Source organism: Poecilia latipinna, unplaced genomic scaffold (genome assembly GCF_001443285.1).
Source record: "Poecilia latipinna isolate Pla-1442-1.1 unplaced genomic scaffold, P_latipinna-1.0 Scaffold37, whole genome shotgun sequence".
Lineage (NCBI taxonomy): Eukaryota > Metazoa > Chordata > Actinopteri > Cyprinodontiformes > Poeciliidae > Poecilia > Poecilia latipinna.
The window spans coordinates 158,442-182,202 of record NW_015112653.1 but is presented as its reverse complement, the minus strand read 5'-3'; the positions used below and the strand labels follow the sequence as shown (position 1 = coordinate 182,202).

The following is a 23,761-nucleotide window of genomic DNA, read 5'->3' as shown; positions in this document are numbered from 1 at the left end:
ATCAGTGTGGGTCAGAGAAGATCCTGGCAAAGCAGTAAAAATTGACACGTCGCTCTGTGGTGCAGGTGTTGTGAAAACACGACTGAGCAAAGATGGGAAATCCCACAATAATGGCTGTAAACAATGAGTGCTTATTCCATGAAATTACCAACTTTGTAGTGTTAACCGAGCATCACAGAACAAAAGGATAAGGTCACACAGATGATCACTTGGAGTAGGTTTTTAATTCGCCTTTGTGAGGACATGTAAATGTGAAAACTGCGATGAAGCATTGAAGATGCTGTAGTGAGGAGATTCTAAACTGTAATCAAGCCACTACAGATAGTAAGTACTTAAAAATGTTGAAATAAACCCTTTAAGAATCAGATTTTCTGAGTGAAACTGCTCTATTCTGATTAAACCCTTCTTTTCCTTAGAACGCAAGGACAAGTGAAGAAAGTATTCTGACTGAAGTTGGCTTAGAAATGCATTTCATAGTGACGGCTTTCTTATCAAAGTGCTGGCATTGAATACAAATCAGTTACACTACAATAAAATAGTCTGACTTTAAAAAAAGCCTGTAAATAAAAAGTTTTTTTTTTTTGTTGGTTTTTTTTTTTTGTTGCAGTCTGTGCATGAAATTCCATCAACACTGTCAATGAAAAATAAACAAAGCAATAAGAAAGAAAAAAAAATTATCCTGAGCCCTTATAAAACATTGCCTTGAACTTTAGATTTTAACAAATTCCTAATCGGACCCCACAGAGTATTATACATTATTGTGCAAAGCAAGGAAAAAGTATTCACCAGGGCCTGAAATGTACTTAAATAATTCCAATAAATTGTAACAAAAACTCAATTCAGTCCTGTTTGCTTTTTAGATCCGATCGTCACATGTATGCACTTATTTACAGTAGTTTGCAAAATTCATTCCCCTTAAACATTTCTGCATTTATTTAATATTACCACCGTAACACAACTTCAATATGTTTACAGAGATTCTATGTGATAGACCAAGACAAAGATGTGCACAAATGTGAAGGAAATGACACAAAGCTTTCAAATTTTCATCCAAATAAATACCTGAATATTTTGAGATTCTTTTGTGTTCAGCTCCTTTTCTCCCATAACTGTAAAGAAAATCACGTGTAACTAATTTCCTTCAGAAGTCAACTGATTTGTAAATAAAGTCCCCCTGAGTGAGATTTAATCTATGTATTTATTCAGCCATTGTCAAAAAAGTAGAATGTGAACAGTGTATCAAAATGACACAGTAAACAAATGGAAAAGGGTGTGCAGGTCATAAAAGACCAAAATTGAACTTTTTTCCCTCGCATACAGAATGTGTGTACACATTTACATACACATTTCATTATCAATGAAATGATGGTTGTGGCAGACTCATGCTGTGGGGATGTTTTTTCTAAAGCAGGGACAGAGAAGCTGATCAGGACTGATTGGGAAAATGAAGAGATGAATACGAGGCAATCCTGGAAGAAGACCTATGAGAGGCTGTCCTGCAGAAACTACTCTAACCATTCAGCCGGAGCTACAATGGGCACTAAAGCATAGAATGCAAGCAAGGCTCAGTTAAAGTCCAGACCTAAATCTAATTGATATCTGATGGAAAAAAAAATCAAAAATAAATGTTCCCAATGCTCTCCAACCCATGTGACTGAGCTCATCAATTCTTCTCTTTTGCAAAAAAGAACTGACAAAGATTCGACTTTCTAGATGGTCAAAGTTGGTAGAAAAATAGGCCCTAAAAGAGTTGCAGCCATAAAACATTTTTCTAATAAGCATTGATCCAAAGGGTATGAATACAAACGCATCCCATACTTTTAACATAGTTGTCTAAAAAACATTTGAAAACCATGTCTTATTTCCTTCCTGTTCACAATTATGCGGTTCTTTGTGTCTGTCAGATTAAATCCCAGGAAAATATATTGAAATTTGTGGTCATACCAAGACAAACGTGGACGTTCAAAGGGCATGAATACTTTTGCATGACAATGCATCGACATCATCAGTGGTTAAAGTCTGTGCTCTCTAAATGATCGGGTATTGGCAGTCCACTGAGGATCGTCAAGCATCTATTCCAAACATTGAACACCGGGCAGACTGGATGAACAAAGTCAATGTCAAACGTGTACAAGTGCTGCGAGGCCACGGCATCGTAGAAGGAGAGAGACCCCGAATCGTAATCCAGCAGTATCCCAAGGCGCCGCAGGTGGGGCGAAGGCTCGATGGGGATTTCCTTGCTGTTGTGGCGCACCACCCACGAGTTGTTGCAACGGGAGAGTACCCAGGAGGCCGAGTTCTTGCCAACCCACTCGTGTCGTGGTGCAGACTTGTAAGCAATCCCCACAGCAAACCTGAGTGTGTGAAAAGTAACACATTGAACTTAATGACTGATTTAAAGTACTGCAGTAAAAAAGAAACCCAGATGAACGCTAGAATGTGTGCATCAGATGAGTATATTCCTTCGGTCTTAAGACTTACTTCACACTGGACCAATCAGCAAGACTCATTCCAAGCTCAGTGATCCAAATCAGTGCAAAATGCTCTTACCATGTGCTTCCTCCAATCAGAGCTTCCCAGTAATGGCGGCCGCTGTCTATGTAGACATTCCCAGTAACCCCGTAGCTGCTGTGACTGGAGAAACGCTCCTGACTGTGGCTCTTTTTAGATGACGTCTCATCTCTCTCCACCGTAAGGTTATCGTGGGATACCCTTAGCTTCCGATGAGCAGACTTTGGGTCCAATTTGAATGGCTGGCCTTAAAAGAAATCAGAAACCTTCGTAAGTTGTTTTATTCACATATAATTTTTTTTTTTTTTTAACTCATTATTAAAACAGTATCAGTTAAATATTTGCAGCTGACGATGGCCTACTGTTGGTTTTGAGTTTCCCCGGGGCGCTACTGCGGCTTCCAGCCTGGTTTATGGCCTTCACTATGAAAATGTAGTTGGTGCCACATTGGAGTCCGTGCACGGTGTATTGATTTTGCTTGATGTTTGGGACGATCATCCAACTATCAACAGAGTTACACAGACCTGCAGTCCAGACATACAGAAAGTCACTGACGAGGAACAAGCAGTTAATAATCATAGGCTTAGTTAGCAGAAATCACAGCAGTAATTCAGTCTGTGGCTGCTTTTTTTTTTTTTTTGACTCGTCAAGCATAATCTCATTAGCACTCATGTGAGTGTGCTGGAGCACTGGGGCAGACAAGAAAACATTGTTCGACTGAGCATGTTGCGACCACATTAGGGTGATCAATTCCAGAGGTCTGCTGCTCATTTCCACCCTGGCACAATATCAAGACTACTGTACCATCGGCCCTGCCCGTCGCCATAAATGTCACATTAAATGTTTCTTTTCAGCTTTTTTTTTTCTTCTTTTTTTTATTACTGAAACAAATCTAAAAAAAAAAAAAAAAATCCCAGGAGATAGGGTTGAAGACAAAAGTTGACATTCACTCATCAAAATCAATTGTGGCCTTTTATCAGTCCAGTTATGCTGGGTTTTTTTATAGCTGAGGGATCAACACACAACTTAAAAAGTCAAACACAATAATAAGGCACACATTTTGAATTTATAGTAGATTTTAACCCTCAAAGGGTCAAATTTGCTCATGCAGAGTCAGTTGTATGCAATGCACTAATTGTAAAAGACCTATTATTGTTGTACCAACCCTCCAGACCACTTAGGTTTTTGTGTATTTACTTACTTACAAATACCATGTAATCAAGGAGGAACTTCCTAAAGGACAATATCAAATCCTTGTGGTCCTGTGGGTTTTTGAATATGTATGTTGTTTGATTATTTCTCCATAGAGAAAGAATCATTTCAATACATCATTAAAAGAAGACCATATTAATCTGATATTAAATGTGACTGACCAGAAGTTGCACATCTTTGCTTGAAACACATTATTTTATTTGGGTGTAATAGTAAAGTCCTGGGTTCAATGTTGTTGTTTTTTTTATGAATTACTTTCCATCACACAGTAAAACTCCAATCAAATGTACATTATGCACTTACTGACAACATTAGACTGGCTGGTGAAGATGGCATACTGAAGCTCATATGATATAACAGAAAACTCATCGTCTGATGTCCAGTGAACCGTGATGGTGTCGTACGAAGCTGTACACAGTTCCTCACGAATTGACGGTGGATTTGGCGCTGCAGAAAAACAAAAAAACAAAAAGCCTTTTTTTTTTCTTCTTTTTATCCAAAGAGACTAATGGATGCGGAGTGGATTTCATTCCGAACACAACATCATCAAAAAAAGACGAACCAAACAAATGTATCGTAGAAAGCAGTGGAGGATAACCAGCACCATCCATTTGTGTTTTCTTTCAGTCTGACAAGTGTAATTAATCTACACTGGAGTTCCTCCAGCTATTACAACCACAGCCCCCATGCAGTGTTACATTTTCACTTCGCAACAGGGGCTGAGCATAAACAATCAAACCTCTTTCATTCTGCACAAAATAAGGCCACTGCTGCCAAATATAGTGAGCTTTTTATTCTTCTGCCACTTAACATTACAAGTGTTGAAATTAAAACCACCTTGTTCATTACAAATGCATAATCCGTGATTCAGGCCTGAAGAGTGGATTATTTTCAGTTCGGGGAATCAAGGCGTTAATAGCTGCTACAATAATTTACACACAGTAATCAAGCATAGCAATTAAACATTGACTTTCATAAGTATAGCGTCACTCACCTGTGAGGTAATCCAAACTTTCTAGCATTTTCTTTTCCCTCGTGAAGTCCAAAGCAAAAGTATCAAACGCATCGTTCAGGTTAATTTCTGGTAACAGGATCTGAGAGGATGCTGTTGCCATAGAGACTCTGTTATTAAAAGAAAAAAAAAAAAAGAAAAAAAAGAAGAGTCATTAATGTGTCATCAAAGTGGTGAAAATGCATCCATTGACTGTATCTAAAATATTTACAGTGCTTTGTAAAAATACATTGAAATGCATTCAGATTTATGGTGGTATAATATGATGTTGATGTTTGGTATCTCATACCTCTCACAGATACTTTTAGCTGTCTGAAGGAAGCGGGCGTGGTCACTCTCCTTCAGGGTTTGGTCAGCCTGAGTGATGAGGGAGGACGATCTCTCGACGCACTGCTTACAGCCCGCTATCTGTTGAGCGAGCTTCCTCAGCCTCATGGCCTAAGTAGAAAATGTGACACGGACATAGATGATTATTGTTTTTTTTAAGGTTTTATTGGCTCTAGTGGCCTTTATTTGATAGTTAATTGACAGGAAAGTGGGAAAGAGAGAAGGGGAAGACATGCAGCAAAGGTCGCCAGGTCGGGGAATTGAACCTGCGACGGCCACGTCGACGACTAAGGCCTCCATATGTGTGCTGTGCTTAACCCCTGCATCACCACAGCACATAGATGATGATTGTTAAATAACCAATAAATCCAGCGTGATGTTTAGCTATGTCAGTCACAAAATCCTGGTGGGAAAACATCTGATTTACTGAATGCTTTGGATTTTCTCTCTCTTTTTTTTTTTTCTTTTTTGTCAAACTGAGCTGTACTTGCAATGGAGGGCATATTTGCAAAGCTTTCCTAACAGCTCTGTCAGAAGCACAACATCCTCCTAACAGCAAATTCACAACCTGTCATGAAGCACAAGGTGAGAAAGGAAAGAGTCCTCGAGAGAAGAGCTTCTCCGAAAGCAGGGCTGATCTTATGCTGAAACTGAACAAGGCACAACTAGATATATCTTCTCTAAGGGAGAGGCGATGATTCCCATCTATCACGGAAAGGAATGTAAACAATATTTTAAATAATTGCAGAAGCTCCGACAAAAACGCAAATTCTGTTTGAACTTCCATAGCCCCGCAATGTTGGGTAGAACCTGTAGTCTTTTTGGCACCTTTGATAACTATTTGGGAGAAAAGCGGCCTCGTCTCACGTCAACTCATGTACTCCACCTCTGTCTCTAGTTGCACTTAATCAGCATGAATCATTACCCATCTCTCTTTTGTTCTGAATAAAACGCTGACGCACAGTGAGCTCGTTTCTGATGTTGACAGCAAAACTGAAATTGCATGTTTTATAAAAAAAAAAAAAAAGAAAAAAAAAGTGAAAAACAGTGAAAAAATGCTGACAGGTTCTTCTTTCAAGTTTGAGACTGGTATAAATATTTCAGTTAATGAAACCGATATGGTTTTTAGCCCAAACTTGTGCTACCCACGCATCATCCCTATCTCGTCCTCCTTATCTCCAGCTTCTCTGCAGAAACTATGCAGTCATTTTCAGTAGGATCTTAACCAAATTTACATTAAGGCATCTTGATAAGTAGCATTAAATATATTATGTTTACGGTGTAAAGTTGAGGGGAGACATCTTTCTCAGATTTCTTTACCGTTTCAAAAAAAGGCTCACTTGTCTCACTTCAGTAGCGACGCTGCAGTTTTTCCAATAACACAACGCTCGTGGTCTCAGGAGGCAAGGTTATCAATGTAAACAAGGTGATGCACATGTGCAGAGAACAAGAGTACCTTTCCCTCCTTTATCTTTGTTGCTATTATTTGTCTTCGATGCTGTATGATATTAATCAGCAGGTCACACTCCTCCTGTAGCTTGTTTTCTTGCCGCGAGGCATTTACCTGGACAGAAAAGAAGTTTGAGATAAGCAACAGTAAAATAAATAAATAAATAAATAAATAAATAAATATGTGGTGCTCAGGCTAGGATTTGTTTTGACAAAACATTGTGCTGCGAGCTTCTTCATGAGAAAATCGGAAATCTTTACAGGAACCCTTATGAGGATCACATTCAATAGCGTACAAGCAAAATGACGCTGAAAATCAAATGCGATGATACTTCTTCCCTCTCACAGGAGGCGAGATCATAATAAATTGATTATGTGAGGGATTTCTCTTCTTGTCCCATGTGTTCCTCATCAATAACTGGCTCAACTTTTATATCTGTCTGTTTGGTGACAGAGAAGTAATAATGTTTAATAAATCAGCAATAAACAGAAAAATTACAATTAGCAAAATGTTATGAACTAAGAATGGAAAATAATAAATATAAAATAATAAATTATAATGACAAAATAAATGAGCAAGTTATTATTATTATTATTATTATTATTATTATTATTATTATTATTATTATATTACATTATTTTGCTAATCTTTTAAGCATTAAAGTCACGCTTTTCATTATTTATTCTCCATTACTCTGAAAATATCAAAATTACATAAAACACTTAAGAAACTATTATGACAAAAAATGTAACATAATAAGTGAGTTTTGATGACATGAACAAATATTACTTTCACATCTGGTAATTCATCATGCAGTAAGGAGATTAAGAGTTTCCAGATGCATGGACAAATAAATCTCACCTCCACATTCTGGCAGGTTTGGATAAGTTTCCCCATCAAACTTTCTAATTCACTGGTCCTTTTGATTAAGCTGCTGAGGTTGGAGTCCAATGCTTGCTGGAAAACATAATTGAAAAAAAAAAAAAAAAAAAAAAAAAGCATTTCATTTACACACTTTTATATCATCACGCCATAAAGAAGCTGAACAAATACTGAAGAGCAGGTACGGCATTTATTAACATCAGTATACAGCATGTCAGAGCCCAGACACAGAGAACAGTGGATGTAACTGAATCTGGCTGTCCACTTTTAGGCTCTGATTAGTGCGAACCCCCACAAAGTCCTCCCTGTGGTGTGCCAAAGATCCCATCACCCAGCCTGCTGGGGCATGGAGCTTAGCAGAACATCTGCCGGTGATTAAAACAACTAAACCCTGGCTGTGTTAATCACTGGCCGAGATCAAAGGCTTACATTTCAAACTTAGTCTCTTGACTGTAATTGGGTGGCATGATGACGGTCTGATGGGAAGAAATGTCATCTTATATGCTGAGTGTTATCCCTCTAGAATTAAAACACAGATGTCAAGATGAATTGGGCACAACTTTTTTTTCTAGTATCTTTAATATGAATCCATTTTAAATGTAATGTTAGAAAATAGTTATTAACCTGCAACATTTTTGCACCCCGTATTGAACAGGTAAAATTATTTCTATGTGATAAAAGCTAGTAAACGAGACTTTTTAAGATAATTTACCTCAGTTTGACATGGGTCAGATGTTTTGAGCGACCTTCCACAAGCTTCTCACATGGATTTAAAGTGATTTTTTCCCCATTCTCTCTGACAGAGCTGGTGTATCTTGCACATATATATATTTCTTTAGATATATCCACCAATATCCTATGGGACTGAGAGCAGAGTTTTGTGATGGCCACCTCAAAATCATGACTTTGTAATCTTTACTCCACTTTGACTCATAATTTACTGCTACTTAGGGTTGCTATCCATTTTTAAAGCTCACTGTATTCTACATGATGCTGCCACTCCCTGCTTCACAGTTCAGATGATGCTCTCAGGCTTGAAAGCATCCACCCATTTTCTTTCCTCCAAATTTCCCTTTCATCAGGCCTCTGGACAATTCTCCAAAATCAACGTCACTGTCACTAAGTGCAGTGGCAGTTTACTTTTTATATTGCTTTTGTAGAAAACAGGCCAAAAGTACAGCCTTTCAGCTCATTTTGAACAGGACCAGTTTCACTGTGCATTTTGAATCTCACTTAACAGCTTCAGACAGACTCATTACAAAGTTGCACACGACTCCACACTAAAACACATTCACTCCTGGACAGTCCTGAACTCTCTGGCGGCTGGATATTTCCCTGCTGTTTAAACTAGAATATAATTGTTCAACTAGATGAGCGCGACTCTATCGGGCGTTGAATTAGTTTTCAATGATGAAACGGATAATTGTGCTCTCCTCCTGATATCTTGGCTGGCATCTTTTAAAAGAACAATCTTCTCTCTCTTTGTTCTGTCTTTTAAAAAATATAGAATTTTTTTTGATCACCCCAACAGACCCAAAAACAGGAAAGGTTTAGTCAAAGGTAGCATCAGACAATAGAAAAGGTTATAAATCTTTTTTTTTTCTTTTTTTTTTATACAGCATGTGTAAATATTGCTGAATAAAATACCGGTTTTATTCCATCTTCATTTAGTAACGATACTGGATTGTTAACATGCCAGTTTAGCTTTGAGATTACACATTTCTCTGAATTGTGTACCTATTAATATGCATCATTGGTGGTCATGTGTAAAGCTGCTATGCTTTACACATATTCACTGGGCTGGTGAATACTGTATTCACCAGCCCAGTACAGCAAGACTATGTACTAAGTTAGAGAGGGCACTTTACCACCTGGTAAGCTGCCCTGGGACATGAAGGGTCCCCACAGCTAACAGCTGGGCTAGCATATCTCTGGGAGCCATAGGAGCCTGAAACAGGAGATTGTGGATCCGGGAGATGAGAGAAGGACGACGAGCAGAAGGTTTTAATAATTGTTCTCTCAACAAGTCTCAAGGGGATCCCAGTCGACGGAAACCCATCCAACAGGAGCTCACCACTCATATTAACCTTACAGTCTCGTCCTAAACAATTCTTCATTCAAAATCGTTTAGTACTTTCCTGTGGTTTTTAAATCGCTACACCACCACTGATGCAATGCTTTGTGTTTTGTGCTCTTCTGTAGCTTTTAAGAGGTAATAACAGAAAAATATTTTTGTAGAGTTTCCTTTTATGAGCATTCAATAAAAGATCAACACCACTCTTCTAGTGGAAGAGAGCTGTTGCACGGCCGCTTAACAGCAAAACTGTTCTGGTTTCAAATCCCAGCAGGAGATTTTCTGTGTGAAGCTTTCCACATTCTTCTCCTGCTCACATGAGTTTTGTCTCCAGTTTTCTACCAGATCTCAAAGAAAAAACGTGCGTGTTGGGTTAAGGTGTGCGCATACTGTACAAGAACCAAGTTTAGTGTTATATTTCTTCACGCAATGTAACAAGAACGGGATACTTTATACTCCTCAAGAAACTGAGGTGCAGACCTCTTTGGAAAATTCAGCAAAAGCAAAAGGAAACAAAAAAAAAATCTGTTTTTCTCTTTTCTAAGTGTGCTGACTTCAAAGGTCTGCAATTAAACAATGCTAGTCGGACACCACAGACGGAAAACTGCAAAGATGAGGTGCTACGAGTTACCTGCACTAACTCCCAAACCACTAAATACCACCGATCTTTTCTTGAATGCCCAGGGGAGAGAGAGGACATACATCGGCTCTTGAGTAATGTTAATGGATTTTAAATTAGAGATTCCAACCTGCATCTTAAGTGTGAGTGTGCAAATAAATGATTGTTTTCTCTGCGAGGTGTATAACCGTTTCTCCTCAGTGACTACTGCAGGTAACCAACAAATGAAGGTTTTCCAAAATTTCAAATATTTTTTTTTTTTTGTCAAAGGACTACAAAATCTGACATAGAAAAAATTAGCTGCAAATCCTTGAATAGAGGCTGTAGAGTCTAATTTAACACAATTAACTCATGAAATACAAAGTTAACCTTTCATTTTTATCAAAGTATGTGGCTACTCTGTTTGCTCTATGATCCCCTCTCCTCCATGTTTTAAGTCCTGTTTTTTTTTTTTTAAATTATTTAAAATGTAGGAAATATACCTTATTTTTTCCTCCACTGATGTAAAAAGACTGGTTTTGATGGACCGCTCTTGAAGTCTATCTCCATATAATGATTCCCCATGTTAACAGCTGCCTCAGAGTCCCAGTTAGCAGCTACGACAGCAGAACTAATTTGTCATGGTTAAGAGTACATTTAATGAAAAATGTCTGAAAATCCCCAGGTTCACACTGTAGTTTAAATCTATCCAAGGCAATGAATCTAAGGATTAAATAGAGAACCAGGGCTTTGGGATGCCACACTGAATATAAATAACACACAGGAGAAGGAGCAGTGCTGTTCATTCCTGGTGTCCAGCTCAGCGCTACAGAATGCTACTTAATCATTCATAACTATTCACAGCAAAGGTTTTTGGAACAATACCCAGTTCAACAGCAACATTTAAATCACTGTGGTATCTGAAAACTAAAAGAAACATCAGCAGAGCATTGCAAATATTTGGTACAATTTTCTCTGATTTTGAAACTAACGACAACTTTAAAACATAATTTTAGCCTGCGTCGATTTGACAAAGCCAGTAAAAGAAGCAATTTTCTTTCTTAAAAACCAACAAGTAATCGGTGCTCATTTCTATTAGCTGATTTGGCACAAACAATGTGTTCTTGCAGCTGCTCATTGAGAAATCTATAAACAAGGGCTCAGAACAACATGATATTTTTATGTTTGTAATATTCTTGTTTTTATTCTTTGCATCACCACAGAGTTAGCTTTAAAGTTGCAATTAAGTAGCTAAACAAATTCTAAATACTTTCCAGCTGGCAATATAAATGAATATCTTCATATCCATTATATATATTAAAAAAAAGGAAAACTGCCTTGTCCTGTTTACATGAAATAGTACTGATTCAGTATTGATATAAGGTAAGATATAGTTCCAGCATTATAGAGGACGTGATCTTTCAGTTCAAATGAATGCAGTGTTGCTGTAAACCTGTACAAACAATATGTTTGTATTTGAAACTCAAGAGAGGAAATGTACATTCTGCCATGCAAGTTAAAAAAAAAATATAATTTTAAACAACACGGCAATGAAAGAGCATGGACAACATGAACCAACCAGAGTTTAGGCAGTCCGTTATTATTAAATTTATGATATATGGCAATATTACGGTTTTTCAGTCAGGAAGCAAGTTTGGTCCTTTTGGCAATTTCTCTATCATCTCATCAAAACGATTCTAACTGCATTAAGGATGAGATATCCAATTTTAGAGGTTTTGAAAACCTGACTATTTCTATCCAGACATGCTTTGGTGCTTCCATTTATGTTTATATACAAGTGTGAATTAATAAGTCCAATTTTGGTTGTTTAGTAACGATAAAATAGTCTGCCTCATTTTAAATCTAATTTTAAATTTAAATAAATTCAACTTCTACAGCCTAATTTATTAAAAAAAATATTACTCTTTAACTCGTCTACGTTTTCTACACACAGCTAGAACAACAAAGCAGTTCTCCGACATCAAATCTGCATGACAGAGATGGCAAAACCATAATAATGTAATGCGTCGATTTTTTGTAATTTTTTTTGTTGAAAACACCAAACAGTCAGTGATCAGAGAAAGCTGGTAAAATAAAGCTCCGAAGGTTCAAAGCCTGAAGCAAACGGTTTGGAGACCACTTTCATGTTAGGTGTTTCACATTGTGATTTCATAAGGTATAGTGCGTCACCGTATACCAAAATAGCAGAGGCTTTATATTACTGCTCTTACAAATATGATTTATTTATACTGAAAAGAGTGTGATGAAAGCCATTTCGGAGGCTGTGTTGCTGGTACAGGCGAGGTGAATTCATAGCTTCAAAAAGTAGAGCGTGGAGCACAGCGTGCTGATCAAAGTGGCCTAAAATACAGGCACATGTGTGTGCTTTTAGGAAGTGTTTGATTATCCCAAGTGAGACGCAAATAAAGTCAGAAAGAGGAAATGGGAAAATACAAGACAGCAGGCAGCATCAGTCATAAAGTGAGTTCATTTCTGGAAACATTTTCATCTGCTGCTTCTCTGAATGTGCCTAAAATATAACTCCTTTGACAACATCAATCTTCCTTGCGAGTTTGAATAACTTTCTCCGAACTGAGAACTCTTTCCTAAAACCATTTAAACTCGAGAGGAAAGAATAGCAGCTTCCTTTTCTACTGGAATGCTTCTGGTTCCACACCTTTGCTTTGGCCAGACGCTCTTCCTTCCTTTTAGAGTCCAAGCGGGTCACTGTCAGGATCAGGAGTTTTATCCTGTGTCAACATTAGGAATTTAGTAAATTGGCTCCATATTCTTCCTGTGAGCATTACAGGTTCTGTTAGAAATGCATGTAGGACAAAGCAGATGCAGACATTGGCCGGACAGAAGACCGTAGAGCCAAGAGCAGATGAAGTATGTAACAGATCCAAAACGTCCCAGTTCTGATCAAACAAAGCACTGGAGACACAACAAGAAACCTGATGCAAATGCAGCACAACATGTCCAGCGGGGGAAAATAAAAAATAAAAGCCAAAATCCCAATGCCAGAAATTATGGTCTCCATTTTTTACTGCAGTTATTTTGCGTCTTAGGCTTCTTTTTTATACTGATCCTTAACATTTTTCTTCCGTTGTAGTAGTAGTAGATCATTTCATTGATCTACATTTTTATTTGTCTTATTTCTTTGGGGGAGTTTTTGCATGTTAATTTATTTAGTCATTCATTTTCTAATTATTTTAATCTGGACACTCTTAGTTGTCATTAGCATTTTATTTGAAGAAGCACAACTTAATTAAGACCAGATTTTTATATATTTATTAAATATCTGGTTTGTGTGAAAGGGCTAAAAACAGAAATCCATTTTGAATCTAAAGTTTCCATTAAACTTCTAAAGTTTATAACTACGTTGCATTGTTTTCAATGACTAATGTGTATGAGAATGATTTCATGTATTTATATAGTTTAAATATTTTGACATCCTTGACATTGGAAGACCTCCTTGCTATCGCCCTCATTTTTAGCTTCCTTCCACACATTCTTATCCAAAACATTAACAATGCTTTTATAGAGTAGAAAAATGTTGGCAAAAAATGTAAATATTGCTAAATCTGCAGGGGGGAATAAATGAATTTGGTCTAAACTGTAACAATGCGATGGAAAGTGTGAAACCACGAGTGCATTGGCAATTCTTAACAAATATTGCAAAAATGTTGAGAACTGATCTCCACTGGGTTACATTTTGCGTATGTGGTTTTCTCCAAGTACTCCGGCTTCCTACCACAGTCCACAAGCATCCATGATATTTTATTAAAATTCAAGTTAAGAGAAAATAGACAGTTGTTGATTCTGTGTCTGACTTTGTCACAAACTAGTCTGGAAACCTTTCGGAGGTGTGCCCAACTTCTCAAACTTTTACTGATGGAATACAATCCAGGCCCTAATTAGAGCAGGGCAGAGACAGAAAATGGATGGGATGCCGCAAAGAATATGCAAAGGTCACAGACGAAGCCCCAAAATGTTCAAGTTCTGCTTGGATATCTGTGGGGTACGCCTCATTATTTGTGATAAAAACACATGAATGAACCACAACCTTTAGAAACAATGCAAACCTTAACATCCCAATACTAGACACCAAGCTCCACAAGTTCTGTTTGTGTTTCTTACTGGATACAAATTTATTCAGGATTAAACTAGAAGCCTAAATGCTGAAGCTCACCAGTGGTTTTATCATGTTGACTTTATTTTATACTGTTTCTCCTTGATTTTTAAAAAATGCTTTTAATTCTAATTTATTTTAACTCAATGACTTACATATTTAGGTTTCTATTTTGTTTTTTTGCAGTCTTGGTAGTCTACTGCATATCGAGATTACTGTTCTGCATTTCACAGTATTTCAGTTATTTCAGTCTTTCATTGTCATATCAGTATATCAAATTATTTTACATTTAAAAATCGCTTCATTGATATTTTTGAAAAAAGGAATTACTGTATACACCAATAATTGTATTATTGTTGTTCTCCTTTCTCTTCTGACTATTAACATATTAACGAAATTATTACACAGTTCATGTATTTTTTATTGTTTCTATTTTCACAGTTGTACTATGTTAAAATATTGCATCTTTAAATTAAAAATGTCTATTCAAATTTTTTTTGTAGTCTGAAAGATTATATCACACCTCTGAATGCCGTAGTGGGAAAATGTATTTTGTACATTTGTAAGTAACCACCATATTTTGTGCTTTAAATTGTATTTTTCTATATATTTTTTTAAATTTATTTCACAATGAGATAATATTTTTTATGAGACCTGACAAGTCATGGATTGACTTAAATATCTGCTGAATAGCTTTGATATGCTGTGCACAAACATATTGATTGGTCAGTTTTAAAAATATATATATATATACCTCAGTTTAAATCGAATTACTCTTCCTTTAGATAAACTTGGTTTCTCACTTATTATTTTAATGTTTGGAAAATGAAGATAAAATAAAATCCTCTAAATAATCCTTCTTATCATAATATTTTTTGTTTACTGCCACTATTCTAAAACCACATAAGCTTTATTGATATACCTTTGCTCTTTTTTTTTTTTTTTACTAAATATGCATGAATTTGTATTTCACTCCAATCTCTAATCAGAAAAAGCATCTAAAGCTCTGCATTATGAACTTGTGAAGCAGTAAACCCATCAGTTATTTGATTTGTGTAGTTTAACCAGTGGAGTTGAGAATAATATTGTGGATCTTCCATTCTCCATCCATAAAACCATTAAAATGCCCCATCTAAGATTCTGTGAAATCATGAGGACAAAGCTCCAGAGAGTCGGTCCCCCGTTCTCTGCAAGTTGTTTGCTTGGGGTTTCCAAAGATATGTTGGTAATCTACCACAGTCCAAGTTTTTAGGAATATCATTACATTGAAGCTAAGGGGGAGTATCGCTGTCGTTCAACCCTGTAATACATTTGACTGGCAACATAACCAGGATGTTCCCAAACTCGAGCACTTTTAATGCCGAAATAAACTCCAGCCTCCACGTGACCCTGAATCAGACAAAGCAGCTACAGACAACGGATGGATAGTCAGACAGAGGTACCTAAATGCAAAAAACCTCACAAACAGTTCATCCGAAATCCCACATTCTGGTTCAACATAGACAGGCGCCAGGACACAAAGGCAACAAACCACAACACTCTGCAACGCCACATACTACAGTTCCCAAAAGTGCTTCCATTTCGGGGTAGATTGAAGGTGAACTTGTCTCGTTAGTAATGGTTAATTATCAAGGGTTGTATTTTATAGATCAGTACTACACTTACTGTCATTTTCATATCGGCTGATTTAAAGAGTATATTTGCAATTACAATAATACTGGCAGTTCAGCACTGCATTTAATGTAGCAATATTTTGAATAATTAATGTAATTAATCTTAGTCTTTTTCTCTATACCTTAAATCATTTCTGAAGTTAATTTTGAACTGTCTTAGTTTTTTTTTTTTTTAGTTTGATGACTGTCCATTTCTGTGGGTTCCTAAATTGTCCCTTACAGGATTTTTTTTTTTTTTTTTCAATAGAGAAGCTTTTATCCATTGTATCCTTCCAGAGGTCTGTCTTTAGTGGTTTTGCTTTTCAGCTAAAGATATTGTGACCCTTTCTTTGACGAGGAAAATCAGACTCCAATCCCTGAAGAACTATTCTTGGGACAAGTCCTATATCAAAATATCTCATACCAGATTTAAAATAATGTCATCCAAAAGTATGTGGAGCGTTGCACATAGCTAAAAAAAACCTGACCGTGACTGGCGCCCCACTGACGTCAGCCCTGTTGTTGCTGTGTGCCCAAATGTTTGAATTTATTTTGAGGCACGATAAGAAAAAAGTTTTCCAGCTGAATTCCCTCCATATTTTAGAGCTGGCTGTGGTCTGCTGTGTCCTGCATGTGGAATGCCAGTGATTCCTGAGCTAGGGTAGAAGTGGAAACAAAGGTAGACTGTGACCTAATAAGCAAAACATTTTGCATAACTTTTACATTAAATATATAAAATAAACTGTTTTTTTTTTGTTTTTTTTACATACAGCTGTGAAAGAAACAAGAAAATCAAGATCAGCGTTAGGTGGAATAACCCTAATTTGTAATCAAGGCTTTCATGCATCTCAGAATGCGCTCTACCGGACTTCCTCAATACTTTTGGGTGCAGATAATCACTAACCATTAGGCAGAATAATGTGTGTTTGCATTGAAATTCAAGAGAAGCTGACATACACGCAGAGGAAGAAATGGTTTCCAGAACTTTAACATTTAATTTCCTGTAGTAGTCGACGTCACATTGTGTAAATATTATTACGCCTCCATCAAATTGTTTTTTTCAATGTGATAATTGACGGCGTTATTACGCAATGCACAAGGATATTTACTGCTCTACCTTTTAAAATATGTTAATTCAGACTGGTGTTCCTGTCAATAAAAGTTCAATATTTGAAAGTATAATTTTACTATTTGGAAAATGAGAACAAAATTTGAGTGAAAGTCATTTCTACAATGCTCCATATAATTCAACTCAACATGGTTTATTTATGAGGCCCCAATTCGCAGCAAATGTCATTTCAAAGTACTTTACAAGATAAACAGTTTGAATTCGCATACAGTGATATAGAAGGACACAATGGCTTCTGTTTACTGCAATCATTGCACAACCACATAAATTAAAAACGGAATTTACTGTGAATAAGTGCAGCACTGTCCCACTATCACCAATAACATCTTTTAAAGTCTTAACATTATCCCCTATTGTTTGCACGGTTTTAGATTAGCATCTTCCCATGGTTTAAACTGAGTCGATTTAATTTCACTTCAAAGTTTCACTCTTTTGCCTGTTTACATATAAGCTTCGGGATTGACTGGAAAAGTCGTACTCCTTAATGCAGCAGTCGCTCTCTTTGATCATTCGAAGTCAAATATTGACACAAAAATGTTGCAATTATGGATCTGATCTCAGCACATAATGATCCAAATAACTCAGCAGCACACGTGTCTGTGCAATGCCACACAATTTTCTTTATGTGGGAGATTCGGAGACATTTTGAAGCACTTTGATCAAGAGAAAAACTCCATCAGAGCTATTCACAAGCTCAGCTCAGAGCCACCTGGGTCCTGGGCTGCATGCTATAAGAAAAGCCTATTTTCCACAGCGGTAGGAATTGCCATTTCCTCCTTCTCTTCCGACCTCAAACAGCGGAAGTGGCTGCATGTAATGTGAAGTCCATAGGACGCAGGGATAAATAAAAAAAGAATAACATCAAAAATTACACCCAGCAAGTAAATACTTAACTCTGCGAGAAGATTAAATGGAAAGCCTTTATATTCCTCTTTATCCGTAACGTCATTAATCATTGAGACGATGTTATTAAGCCACATTAGTGCTCACATTAGTTACTAGATGCAATAATGAAAACACAACAGGCTCATAAAACTGAGCACTATACCTCATACATTAACAGCTGCCAAGGTCACATTAGCATGTCTCATTAGTCAATGCCTTAGACCCGTGTTAGCTGTTTCAGGGAATACATCACTTTATCTTCACAGATACTTTTCATCCCTCAGGAAGATCACGTTCAGATTCAAGGAAGATCAATAAAACAAATCCGTCCCGATTGTTTGATTAAAGAAATGACGCTGATCACCTGGTCCGCCTCCTGGTATGACTGATCATTCCCCGCACAGAGAAGGCGGCCAGGAGACTTCTGCATGATGACAGCATGATCAGACAAAGGAGAGAAGTTAACACCAATCCTCTGAGCTAAAAAAAAAAAACAAAAAACATCCCAACAGACCGCTTGCATCCAAATTCCGCTGTGACCGGCAAGCGTAGCAACCGGGAAAAATGTGGTATGGATTGATTTTATGATAAATAAAAACATCTGTTTGTGACTCATGCATGAACATTGTGAGTGTCGGTGAAGAAAGTGGACATTGTTTTCATGCAGCCGTTCATTTTAAGAAGAAAAAGGGCTGTTTTTTTGTTTGTTTTGTTTTTCAGAAGAGAATAGTTTCCTTCATAAAAACTTTGACTATAGATCACGTGATGACCTGAAAACTTCCCAAATCACGGCGCCAGGAATGGGTATGACAGCTGCTATTAATTAAGTTTATCATTCTGTTACTGAAAGGTAGCCAGGCTAGTTTATCAATAATCACATTTTATGCTGTTGATATTTGACTATCCTCTAGGAAAACAACTGAGTTATAGTATTTAGTATTTTGCTGTGGACGATGCCACTAATACTACAGCGACAATGCTGGTATACCATCATGGAGGTTCATCCTGCATCTATTCTTTTGTGTCCAGGCTTTTCAACACAAACCTGTTGTCAGCATGACTGTTTAAAACATTTTTAGATGATTTTTAAAAGCAATATGTTGATCCTGCATGAATGTTCCTTCAGCTGACATTTTAAGGCTGAATAAGAAGCTAGTACAACCATCATGATTTTGGTGATACTTAATTTATAGCTAGGCATGAGAAAATAATGGTCGCATGTCATAAAATACGGGTTTTAAAGGCTAATTTTCTAAATCATAATGAAACTTATATTGATAAGGTTTAATTAAACTGAGATAACGCAATCTTTTACTGATAATCTTGAGGTAAAGGGAAAAAAAAATTAAAATGACAAAATAAACTTTTTAAGGTGTGTCATCTGCTGGCTTCCATACTGAAACCGTTGATTACATTTTTGTTGTCTTTTACTAAAGGCCGCTTTAAATGAGATCATAAAATAAACCCATATAACTCATCAAGCTAAAATAAATCACTAATAACAGTGCAATTTTTGCGTGAACGGCTCATTTAAATTTACAGTGAACTGAAAGCAGAGACACCTTTTTCACGCTCCAGCTAACATCATGTCTTATTAATGCCTGCCCTCCTGTTGAAAGTGAGTAGTTCCCCTTAGGGTAAGGATGTGAGTGCCTGGTCCAAGTGCTATTGCATTCTGGAATTAAAAGCAGAGTAAAAGGTCGTTTTCTTGCATGACATACTACAGCACAGTTAGTCCTATAAAGCTTATAATGCTTGTAAAAAATCCCCCACTGTGGACCTGTCGGAAAATGAACACTGGCTTCACAACCGATTACCAAGAAATCCAGAACTCATTTCTCATTCCAGGCAAAATATGTCTGTCTTTTGTTTAGTTAGTTTTTTAAATCACGACACAGAATTTTGTGATACTGAGAAAAGAAGTCGATCACATCTAAGGGAAGACACTATTTTAGTCAACGTTAACTCAGATTAGCTTCCTAAACATTAGAAAGTAAACTTGAAAGAGATGGAGATGTAATTACTCGTTACTTTTGCATGCATTGGCAAGCTGCAGATCATTCAGAAATGCTTCTAAGGAAGATAAAGTGCAAAGGACAGTGTTTTTTTTGTTTTGTTTTTTTTTTTAAGAAAATTGCTGATAAACTTTGATTTATGTGACAGTGCATACCACTAACATCATGCATTTGCTTCTTGGTTGATGCAAATTTTAATAATTTACTATCATATTGTGCAACTGGAATAATAAAGTACTTCAAGAGGTGAAGTGAGATCTGCAGGGGGAAAAAAGTCTGGAATGTTTGCATTTTAAATTCTCAAGCATTCCAATAATAATTCCATTTCTTACCTTGAGTTTGTCATACCGGTCGCTGAGGGCCGCTACTTGGTGGTCCCGATGTCGGCCGACAAGCTTGCACAAGGCGCAGATCAACTGTTCGTCTGTTACACAGTACATGTTGACTTTCTCGTCCTCGTGCTCCAGACACATGAGCCCCCGGAGATGGGAGTCCTGCAAGGGTTCAATCAGCCGGTGGCCCGTGAAGGGTTTCTTGTTTGGGTGGGTGGCCTTGAGGCATTCCTCGCAGTACGACACCTCGCAGGTAACGCAGGTCTTTACTGCATCCTGAGGGGGGTCCTGCTCGCAGAACTGACACTGCACTCGATCCGTAGGAGACGTCATGGCTTTGCCTTCTGGGATCACCCGCTCACGACGAGTCTCGCTTGGGGAGTTGGGTCCACTTAGAGAGGCTTTCTGGTAGCGGTCGATGATGTTCTGTAGGGTCACGTTGCGTTTGAGTCCCTCTAGGCCTCTCTGGTTGAGAGTAATGACATAGCGACAAGTTGGACACTGGAAGGCGCTGATAGACTGGATAGGCTCGCTGGGGGTGCAATGGGAGACCAAGATACGATGGGCACAGTTGAAACAAAGACTGTGAGCACAGGGCAGCAGCAGTGGGTCCTCAAAAAGCTCCAGACAGATTGGGCAGGTCAGCTCAGACTCTAGTGTTTCCATTTTCAGGCACAACAAAGAGGGATTGTGAGGGAAATCCAGGGAAGTCGATCAGCTATCTATGAATGACACAAAGGAAAAATGCTCAGTTACTCAGTTATAGAAAGTTGGAAGGGGGTGGGGAGGAGAGTTAAAAACTAATTAAATAGATGTTGGAATTATTCAATCCAACTGTCCATATTTAATGAATAGAGAGGCATAGAGATCAGATTGGGTACGAATTCAAAATAAGAGAGCTTAATCACACGAGCTTCTAGATTTCACAAGCATTAACACTCTTTTATGTGGAAGCTGGTAGTCAGGGAAGATGACTCGGATATGGGTTATTTTCAGAATCAGTAAGGTGATTAAAAAATGTCAATGGCAGCACAGAGAGGTAAAAGCCAAATTAAAAAGAAAACTGTATTTTCTGAAACATGTAAAGACATGTCTGCAGTTCATTCAGGCTACAGGAGAGATCAACATTTACAGCAAAGAGCAGGAAGTTTGAACAGATACAGTTTTTAACCGCAGTCTACTATGGAAAGTGATTGATATTGTAATGTTGGCAGTCTTTTGGAAAGTGTTTAAGAAAGGCTGCTTATTTTCTCAAGAGAAAATACCCAGTGTTTCTACTGTTTCAGTGGCAGTGTTTGTTAGTCTCACTAGAATTGGTAATATGCCAAAGGCAATTTAAAATGTCTTTAAAATAGTAGCTTATGGTGACAGAATCTCCCTCACAAACACCATACAGTTGTCTCTACTGTTAATATATTTAATTAATGACTGCTTACAAAAGAACTGGTAGAAAACAAAAAGTGAATGATCTGTGAATGATTGGAGCCATGACATCATAAGACCTCTGAAAAAGGACTTGAAAATTTGCTAAAATGAGTATCAGCAAGTGGTCTGAATGGTGCCTCTCTAGACAAAATACAAATAAAACCTGAATTAAACAAGACTTTCGCACAACTATGTGTTACTTAGAATAATCAGACTTTATTAATTCAGTCCCATCTTGAGTTTTATTTGGCTTTCCTTTGCAAGATGAACTCAAGTACATGAATTGTGTAAATAGTTGTGGGACAGTTAGGATAAGCAGGTGTCTGCTACTAATAAATAACCCTTTGCGTATAAGGTGCAGATCTGATTTGCTGAACTAGAAGAATGCAGCTGCAGCTCATTTTAATTTGGCTCCAGGGGAGCCTGCATGAGTTCCCCTCTGCACTGTCATCCACTGGGGAACAGAGCAGCGAGGACTGACAGCTCAGCCAAGCAGAAGTCTGTTGGCCTGCTTGCAGAAGGCTGGGGCTCCACACCGTCACAGACACTAAGCCTTTGTTCCCTGGTCGCTCAGACACCCCCAGCTGCAAGCGGACGCACCGGACTTCACAGCGTCTCCCTGCGCGAACTTTACCTCCACTCATTAAGCGTGAAGAGGGCAAAAGCTCATTATCAAGGACAGTCGGGCCACAAGCAGCCCCTTGAAAATTGTGCGGGACGCCACAAATATCTCAGAGCAAGTTTGTGTTTTCCGTTGTTCTCGAATCTCCAGACTTTTGCTTATCTTACTGTGGCTACAACACAAGACACAGTTGTTGAGCATGTTTCTTGTGACTGGGAAGCATCTGTTGGCCTTTGTTAGCTTGTTACTTTATTCTTTACACACAGACCTGCCAATGCAACTGCCAAGAAATTCCTTTTCTGGATTAAACCTGATCTCTCCCCCACCATTGTTGACAAAAAAAAAAAAAATCTTAAACAGAAAAGCTTTCATAACAAATTTTGTTAAGTGTACTTTATAACACTGTCTCAGGAGATATGCTATATGTCTGAGACATATAGCATAATTCTAATTTAATTTCAGTGGAAATCCTTGTTTTTCTAACATTACTTTTTAAATATATATATTTTTTACCATTTTACTAATCACAGGTAACATTTTTGAGTAATAAAACTTCAAAGCAATAAAAAAATTAAAAACCGCAAAAGACACAAAAACATAGCCGACTACAATAGGTTTTGCAGGTCTTGTCAAACAGGTTCGCCTGTTGGAGCATGCAGTCTGTGATAAAAAAAACAAGGCAAATAAAGAGCAGTTTTAAATAAGCACAGTAGGAAGAGGTGGCTATTCTAATGTCATCACCAGCTATATCATAAGACGTCCCGGACTTATACAAAAGCTTGTAAAATAACACTGTGGCAAAGAGCCACTCCAAACAGCCCCAAGTATTTTCTGCATTCCTAAAAGCGCTCCCATTCATACAAAGTTTACTTTACCCACCGATGGATTTCGCCCCACTTTGCACTGCCGAGACATTTTTGCTTCAGGGAAACCTCTGACCTGAATCATGAAAATCTGTTTCTAACAAATGCAATAAACATGGACTCCGGCGTGCAGCACGCATCCAGATGGCACAAGTTTTCCAGACCCCAGTAATCCTGCTGCAGAGCTGTCATTAGGCGAAAGATTGAGCAAGAGGTAGCAAGCACAACAGGAAAAGTTGCCCGACAATTCCAGGAAAGCCAGCTCCACCTACAGCGGGAGCTCCGGCCAGAGCTTGGGAGAAGAGGAGGAGAGCGGACAGCAGTGAGTGTGGGGAGAGAAGGAGTAAAACGTCGAAAACAAACAGAGGGGACGGGATTGTTGCGGAAACCTCGTCCTCACAGGCAGGTCAGTGTCCTCGCAGCCCTGCCCATTCAGAAATTCAAAGCATCGGGATTAGTTTCAGCTTTCTTTGTGCAACTGTTCCCACTGTTTCATGCAGCACAATGCTGTGGACTCAAACTTTTCCTGGCACTTCCGTCAGGGACTCAAGGGTAAAAGTTGACAACACAAGCTGAGACGAGAGTTGGCAAGGCTCTACAGCAGGGTCGTGACTCTTTTTGCAGCCAGTGAACAAGTGAT

At 37.9% G+C, this 23,761-nt stretch overlaps 1 protein-coding gene across 2 annotated transcripts; it reads right to left on the bottom strand.

Moving 5' to 3' along the window:
• Positions 1 to 204: 204 nt before the first annotated feature.
• Positions 205 to 23,446, bottom strand: LOC106954819 (E3 ubiquitin-protein ligase Midline-1-like). 2 transcript variants are annotated; one of them, XM_015044608.1, is made up of 11 exons: positions 23,138 to 23,446; positions 20,212 to 20,933; positions 18,229 to 18,288; positions 7,374 to 7,469; positions 6,519 to 6,626; positions 5,025 to 5,173; positions 4,718 to 4,845; positions 4,027 to 4,170; positions 2,874 to 3,035; positions 2,551 to 2,758; positions 205 to 2,354 (listed from the first exon to the last, which is right to left on the bottom strand). In XM_015044608.1, the coding sequence occupies exons 2-11, from the start codon at positions 20,875 to 20,877 to the stop codon at positions 2,006 to 2,008; spliced, it is 2,070 nt and encodes a 689-aa protein (XP_014900094.1). In that variant the 5' UTR covers positions 20,878 to 20,933; positions 23,138 to 23,446; the 3' UTR covers positions 205 to 2,005. The 2 variants fall into 2 exon arrangements, with proteins under 2 accessions (XP_014900094.1, XP_014900104.1); XM_015044618.1 differs by lacking the exon at positions 18,229 to 18,288 and having other exon boundaries at positions 23,138 to 23,443.
• Between the last annotated feature and the right edge of the window lie 315 nt (positions 23,447 to 23,761).